Source organism: Hippocampus bargibanti, linkage group LG11 (genome assembly GCF_051943395.1).
Source record: "Hippocampus bargibanti isolate YZ-2025 linkage group LG11, ASM5194339v1, whole genome shotgun sequence".
NCBI classification, from domain to species: domain Eukaryota; kingdom Metazoa; phylum Chordata; class Actinopteri; order Syngnathiformes; family Syngnathidae; genus Hippocampus; species Hippocampus bargibanti.
In genome coordinates, this window is record NC_142744.1 from 20,666,651 (window position 1) to 20,674,887 (window position 8,237).

At 42.9% G+C, this 8,237-nt stretch overlaps 1 protein-coding gene across 1 annotated transcript; it reads right to left on the reverse strand.

Moving 5' to 3' along the window:
• Window positions 1-2,473: 2,473 nt before the first annotated feature.
• On the reverse strand, window positions 2,474-4,253 carry LOC148891906 (5-beta-cholestane-3-alpha,7-alpha-diol 12-alpha-hydroxylase-like). Its single transcript, XM_089008545.1, has one exon. The coding sequence runs from the start codon at window positions 4,214-4,216 to the stop codon at window positions 2,684-2,686; it is 1,533 nt and encodes a 510-aa protein (XP_088864671.1). The 5' UTR covers window positions 4,217-4,253; the 3' UTR covers window positions 2,474-2,683.
• Between the last annotated feature and the right edge of the window lie 3,984 nt (window positions 4,254-8,237).

Below are 8,237 nucleotides of genomic sequence, written 5' to 3' on the forward strand. Positions count from 1 at the left end.
AAAAAAGTAGTGGAACGTCCCAGAAATGTTCAGCACGTACACAAAGAACATAAGGTCTTCATTTACTGCAGATGGAGCCAGGGTCTTGAATATGTTGAACTTCTTTTTGAACATGTGTGTATGACAAAATTCCACTGTGTTATGTTGATGTACATGTGAGCTGACTGAGCAAAGTGCATTGTGGATATTTATTCGGAGAAAACAAAGTAGAGCATACAGAAACATCAACTATTGGTTTGTACCAGATCATGTTTATTGAAATGGTCACAGGATCACCAGTGCAATAACAAAGAAACACATAGCATTTTTTTCCATACTTTCATTTTTATGAAGATAGCAGACACTTGATTAACGCATCCTGTCAATCAAAGAATGCACCCATAAAAACAAACGAAAAAAGATAAACACTGCACAACATGCGAGTTTCACTTCTAAATATTACATCAATATCCCCCCGCTCCCCCTATCTGTCTGACCTAATTCAAATCTCCGTTCCTTCTCGGGCCCTCAGATCCTCTTCCTCCCTCCACCTCTACACGCCCTCTGCCCGTCTCACAACGATGGGGTGCAGAGCTTTCAGCCGCTCCGCTCCTAAACTCTGGAACTCACTTCCACCCAACATCCGCAAGATTGACTCCCTTCCTACTTTTAAATCTCACCTGAAAACCCACCTGTTTAAATTTGCTTACATGGTCTAATATATTATGCTGTTTTATCATGTATTGTTTTATGCATGATTTTACTGTTTTGTGTGCTGTCTTTGTTGTAAAGTGTCCTTGAGTGTTCAGAAAGGCGCTTGTAAATTAAATGTATTATTATTATTATTATTATTATCAATATATGATCGCAACTGTTTTTTGTCACTTTTTAAAATAAATATATTATGGCATGGACATTTTAAACATCATTCCGAGAAAAATCAATCAATTAGTTTGAGTCGTCCCACATTTAACGTGAAAAGCATGGTTGTGCACACATGCTTTTCATCACAAAGCTTGCCTTTGCAGCTCTGTGGATGACGACATTGTTCCAATTCTTTGTGGACTTTCCATCCTATGTGACCTTCACTTCCATCCGTGTATTTGGATACTGACAATACTTGGCTAATTCAAGGTGCTGGACTCTTGACAAACAGGAATAGTGTGCAGATTGTGATCCACATCGGCCATCATCATAGCCAAAGATCTTATTACATAATATGAAACATTTTTTCTTCGGTATATAGCAATAAAACATTGGTAACTCTGCACTTAGATATATATTTTTGTTGCACAGAGTTCCGAACAAACATATTGCACCATGGTGGTCAAAGTCGAGGCCCAGGGGCCAAATCCTGCCCACTTTGTCATTTCATTATCCGATCCGCTTTATCCTCACAAGGGCTGCGGGTGTTGCTTGAGCCTATCCCAGCCGTCTTCAGGCAGTAGGCGGGGGATACCCTAAACTGGTTGGTAGCCTGTGACAAACCACCACTCACACCAAGGGACAATTTAGTGTCTTCAATCAGCCTGCCATTCATGATAAAATCTGTAGCATATGCAATAAATAATAATATTGATATGTTGTATTTTCTGGTTCGGTTATTACGGTAACTTCAACATTTAAAAAAAATATTGTTCTTCATTGTTGATTTCAAAAGTACTTATCCATTAATTGTGTACTAAATATCTGATATGAGGAGGTGGTCGAACATTCATTTAGAATCAGTCAGAATGACCGACTGAGAGAAATTGACTCCAATGTGGCCCACAACAAAAATGGCCATCACTCAACGGAATCCTGTTTTTTTATTTTATTTTTTTTTTTACGAGAAACCATTTAACCCCCAGAGAAAAAAAATACTACACAAATGATTATTTATTAAGCATGACGTCAGTGTTATTATTGATAACATTTGTGAATGAAACATTGATCCTTAATAGTTGAACGGTACTTTGGATTTGGTAATGAGCTCAAGAGTAAACATGAGAACACATCACAGGCGCAAACATTGTCTATGATGGGTGGCTTTTGTGAAGGGTGAAAATAATGATTCAGTATACAATGTTGCCTACGCAGGTTGGTGTCTTCATTATGATTTCAAAAAGAAGGTCCTACTTCAGACAGCATTCCAGAGTCTGAATTAAATACAATGCTATTTTCAATGGAAAGTTTTATGGCCTGATTTATTCACAATTTATGCATGAAAACGTGGGAGCAAACCTGATGGCACACAAACTAGGATGTGCATGGTGATCAACTAGTCGAGTGCACCCAGGAGTGCGGTTGAACAACGGAAAAAAATGTTTGCACCCAAACAAGCAAATCACTGGGATGACTGAGGAAATAGATACTTGCATTTTGTGTTTTTTTTTAAATCTAAGACTAATTGTGATGGCTTATGTTATTTCATTGACGTTTTCGGAGATAATGGTTACTACAGTGGACAACCTATTGAGTTACCAGGTTACAGGTTGGCATTATTTATGCACGAAAGAGTTAGAAACTATATCAGAAAGGCAGGCAGGCGCCTGCTTTATGGGATCATAGTAAATAAGACCTACGGTATATACTTCTCCTTACCATAATAATTTCATATCTTGAAAAATGTCATGAAAAAAATATTATAGAGCTACTGAGTGAATGAAAGGCCGATTGCATTGCCCTTTAAAAAGTCTTCATGTTACTTCCTCCGACTCCGAGTTTAATATCGGAGTCTATATCGGAAGGGAACATCTCTGTCAGGCTGCATGGTTCCAAAGCCCCATCGCCGGACATCGATTCCAGGGATCTCCATTTCAGGATCCAGAAGCTCAAACTCAAAGTAGACCAGCATGAGAAAGATGAATTGCTTGAGTTCGTTAGTGGCAAAGAAGCGTCCCGGACAGATGGACACCCCGGCGCCCCAGGGCATGGTGTAGTACTTCACCTTTTTGCCGTCTTTGGAAAACTCCGTCTTCTTGCTCCCGTCGGGGTTGAGGAAGCGGTCATATTTGAAGGCCATCGGGTTAGGGTGGATTCCCGGGTCCATTTGCACACCGGTATAAGGGAAAATCGCCATCCTGTCGCCCTTGCGGATGAGGAACTCCTGGCCATCAGCTGTCTTCAGCGTCATGTCCTGGAGCACGGCCCTGGTGAGAAGGGGTGCAGCGCAGAGTCTCAGGGTCTCCTCCACAGCGCTGTCCATGATGGTGGTCTTCATCAACATCTCGCGCGTCAGGTTCAATAATGGGCCACCACGCCTTACTTCCTGGCCCGACTCACGGACAATCCGGTCAACCTCGCCCTTGACTGCCGTCATGGCCTCCGGGTGCTTCATGATGTAGAGGAGCAGCCAGAAGGCCGATGGGCCCGTGTTGCCCTGCGAGGCCCATAGCAGCAGAAACATGTACTTGTCGATCATGGCCTCATCCATGCCCATCTCCTCCCGCACCTGCTGCATGTCCCACACCCAACCGCTGATGTTGTCTTTGGTCTTCACCTTGCGCACTGACAGGACATTCCAGAAGTAGTCCATGAGCCCTCGCAGTTCCAGCCTCCTTTTGGGAGGCAGGACACCGTACGCCAGGTTCGGAAAGAGCTGGTCGTACTTCCGGAACTTGTAGAACAAGGACTCTGACTCCACCCTGTCTTTCTCTTTGGCCTTCTCTTCGCCATTCTCGCACTTTGGGGACACGTTACCATATAGAGACAGGTAGCCTGCCCGGAACACGATATTGTAGCAGTACATGAAGAGCCCGTCTTCTGTCCAGTCTGGCTCCTCTTTGCCGAGGTTGTACAGCATCAGGTTCTGTAGATTGGCAGTCATGGACTGTGTGAGAACCTCTAAGCCGTCCCCCTTCAAATACTTGTTGCTGGACTGCTGTAGGATGTGATGCTCGCTATTAGGCGACCAGTAGCCAAAGACCCTGTGCACCAGGTGCTTGGCGAACTTGTTGAAGTCCAGCTTCTCTCGGCTCTCCTTGACAAATGGTCCGAAAGACAAAGGGTCCTGCAGGAAGGTGACGTAGAAACCGCCCAGCTGGATGGTGAACACGTCGCCATGCTTCTTCTGCATCCTCTGCAGAAACTTCATTGTGTTCCTACGGAACTCCAATACATGGCCAAGCCAAGGGAAGAGACCCTTGTCGAGTGGGGGCTCTCCAGGCCTGCGCCGTCTGAACACGCCTAGAAGATAAAATCCTCCCATCATTGCAGTCAAAAGCGCAACAATCATGGGCAGCATAAGCTCTCCCATGACTGAGCCGGCTGACGGAATACGAATGCTTTGGAGTGAAGGTCCAAACGCTGCGTATAAAGGCTGTTTTGGCTCCTCCCATAGGTTTCAGTTTTCCCGGAACTCAGCAGGCTTCCATTTATGGATATTTACAAGCAGAATATACACTCTGAACCACATTATCTCTCAGTTGGACTTCATAATCCTTTTTTTTTTCAGTTTTAATTGTTGCTGTCAAAGGCAGACTTTACAAGCTGGTGGAAAAATCCAGCTTGACACTCACTCAAGTCGAACCAGATGTTCGTTTCCCATTTACCACCTTAAATACTGACAGTGTTGGCCGATTTTTTCCCCTTAAACGTGAAACACATTGTACCTAATAAAGAGGCATTTTTATCTTCAAAAACGTGTATTTACCTTGCAGTAATGTTCATGCACCTCACCCCAAATGTGACACTACATGCTGCCTAGTTATAGCAGCAACAAATGAAAGAATACACTTATTCTCTATTGGGTTTCCATGTCAATTTATCATGTTCTTACAACAGCGTCATTGCCGTGCAGAAATTGTCTAGATGCCCACTTGGCAGACTGCAAACTACTGTATGATTATCACGTGGCGCCACCTGTTGGAAGCATGTGACAATACAGGGATTCTCAAAACTGTTGTGCGGAGATAGGTTCAGTACTCTTGGTTCTATCGGGGTGATGAAATCATTTTATCATTTTCTTGTAGAGTAGAGATTATGTGTGGGAAATATGTCGTCTCAGTGATATAAAAATGTAACTCTTCATAAGCTAATTCATTGTCACTTATGTGGACATTTTCAACGGGTAAACTGGTGAGCTTGTCGGCAACACAGTGCTGGTATGCACATAGAAATAGATTGGTTTAGAAGTGGCGTAGAGACGAGGTTGATTGCAAACCCGCAAGTGACGTCACGAGTTGTAGCGTCCATAGTAACGTGGCTTGGTTTAGCATAGAAATAGGATAGTTTTGAGCGTATTTAGGTCTATTTAACGTATGGATGCTGTAAAAAGGAACAACAGTTGGGGGCCGCAATGTTTCGCTTACGGATGCTTCAACTACAAGCTGAAAAACAAAGGAATTTCGTTGTACTAAATTCATCCTGTCTACTTGATAACTAATGTTAAGCAGATTCCTTACTTACAGACAGTGTATTGTAGGTGTTCAAATACCTGACATGTTTCGGCGACTACTTCCGCCTTCGTCAGAGTGTCACGGATGTTGCTGTGACACGCCATTTTCAGCTGGTGTTGCTATGAGGGCGTGACCTACCTATCAGAACTGACAGGCAAGCCACGCCCCCCGCTGTCCGCTCGTCCCTCCAGGATGCTGCTCCAGGTAGTAGAGAGCATGTAAGCTCCCTCATCCCTGTTGATGGTCCTTGGTCCCCACTTTCGGATTTCAATGGCCTCCCTGATCCAGCGCTGATGTTTGTTGTCTTCGGTGCGGATGACTCTGGCCTTCTCCCAGTCCATGATGTGGTTTTCTCTTTTGCAATGATCCGTGATGGCTGATTTATGGTGCTCCTGTTGTGCTTGTTCTTTTATTGCTCTTGTTTGGATTGTTGCCGTCTCCTTCTCGCACTCGTTCTTGTGCTCTTTTTTTCTTGTATTGAAACTCCTTCCTGTCTCCCCGATGTATGATTTATTGCATGACTTGCATGGGATTTCATATATTCAGTTACATTTGTTTTCCGGGTGTATTTTGTCCTTTGGGTGTACCAAGATTTGACCTAGTGACCGCGGGGCGCAATGCTATTGGCTCCTCTGGGCACTTCTAAACCTATCTATTTCCATGGGTATGCAGGGATGAGAAGGTTTCTTCAGCCGTCATCTGTACAAAAGTGAAGGTTTCGGACGTTTCGCCTCCTATCCAAGAGGCTTCGTCAGCGAACGAAAGTCTGACTGGTCGTATCGGCCCCATTTATATATCCCTAATGTCCAGACATGGTGGCGCCGGACACAGCTATGATAGGTCCGTACTCTCAGGTTGGGGGGGCAGAGGACCCCTCCCTGTGGCCCCACTGATTGTTCCTGCATTCCTGACTAACGACTGACCTATTACCCCCACTCCCACCGGTATCACCTCATCAGCATAACGACCCTTATCAGCATTACGAAAGTTGCCTAACCTGTTTTGCCTAAGCAGGCTATTGTATGAACGATCCAAATTGAACCTCACCCCACCAGACCGGTTTAATGAAGGATTTTGTTGTTTTATAAGAATCGCTTCTTTTACCCCCCTTTCAAACCATCTATGTTCTTTCACTAAGATTTTAACCTCATTGTCATCAAATGAGTGGTTGCTAGCTTTTAGGTGCAAATGTACTGCCGATTGAGGTCCACTTATATTATCCCTGCGATGTTGATAAAGTCTTTTTTTGAGAATTTGTTGAGTCTCCCCAATGTACTGCTCTTTACAATTTTCATTCTTACAATGTATGGAATAAACTACATTACTTTGTTTTTCATTTGGTAGCCTATCTTTTGGATGCACTAATTTTTGCCTTAACGTGTTTATCGGTTTGAAATAAGTAGGAATTTTATGTTGCCAAAGGACTCTTTTTAATTTTTCAGAAACTCCTGCAATGTACGGTACTGCTACTCCTCTCCTTTTTGTATCTTGAGAATTATTGGTTTCATTCCCTATTCTTTCTTTCTGACATTTGTTGAATGACCACTGAGGGTACCCACAGTTAGTGAGTTCTCTCCTGATATGTTTAGACTCCTTTTCTCTACCTTCAGTGCTAGTTGGTATTAGTTTAGCCCTATGCTGGAGGGTTCTGATAACTCCTAGTTTGTGTTGTAAAGGGTGGTTAGAGTCAAAAAGTAAGTATTGGTCAGTGTGCGTAGCCTTCCTAAAGACTTCTGTTTTTAGCGCTCTGTCCTCTTTTATAATTACTTTACAATCCAAGAAGGCTAGTTGGTTCTCTTGAATGTCCTCGCGAGTAAATTTAATGTTGAAGTCTACAGAGTTGAGGTGATCTGTGGAGGATTGAATTTCTTGTTTCTTAATTATGACAAAAGTATCGTCCACATATCTAAACCAGTGTCGAGGTTTTGTCCCTGGGAAGGATGTGAGGGCCTGTTTCTCCATCTCTTCCATGTAAAGATTAGCCACTATGGGTGAAACTGGTGAGCCCATAGCACAACCATGAATTTGTTTATAAAATTTTTCCCGAAATTGAAAATACGTAGTATTAAGGCAGATTTCTAATAATTGGCAGATGTGATCCGGTTTAAGTTTGGTTCTTTCATGCAGAGAAACATCTGCCAGCAGCCTCGTCCTCACCACTGAGACTGCTGCTGGGGTTGGGACAGATGTAAAGAGAGAAGTCACATCGTATGATGCCAAAGTTTCCTCAGGTTCCAATATGAGGTCTTTGATCCTCTCTACAAACGCTGTGGTGTTCTCTACGTGATATTCTGTGTTACCAACCAACGGAGCTAAAATAGTTTTTAAATATTTGGCTACATTGTATGTAGAGGAGTCAATGCTACAAACAATGGGTCTGAGGGGGAACCCTTCTTTATGTATTTTTGGCAGGCCATAGATACATGGCATGGCCTCTCCCGGGTATAATCTAAAATACATCTGTTTGTCTATATGTTTTCCTTTCTCTAACTTTTGGAGACAGTCAATCATTTCTTTCTTGTATCTATTGGAAGGGTCCCTTTTTAGTTGCTCATACGTGTTAGAATCACTGATTAACCTATTTATTTTGGCTTCATAATCCAATGTGTTGAGAAGCACTGTGCATCTGCCCTTGTCTGCTGGCAAAATAGTAATATTTTTGTCTTTTTGTAGAGTAGTTAACGCCTTTCTCTCTTCTAATGTTATGTTGGACGGAGGAAGTTTGGCACTACTGAGAAGAGCTGATATTTTAATGCGTAGATCATCTGCCTCTGCATACGAAAGTTTGTTATTTTTAATAGCCGATTCAGTAGCTGTGATGTAATCTATTGTAGGTATAGTTTTAGGAGTCACTGAGAAATTTAAACCTTTGGTAAGTAC

What these genes read in the sequence shown, in the direction of transcription:
- LOC148891906 (XM_089008545.1), bottom strand. Translation starts at nt 4,216, where the DNA reads ATGGGAGAGCTTATGCTGCCCATGATTGTTGCGCTTTTGACTGCAATG.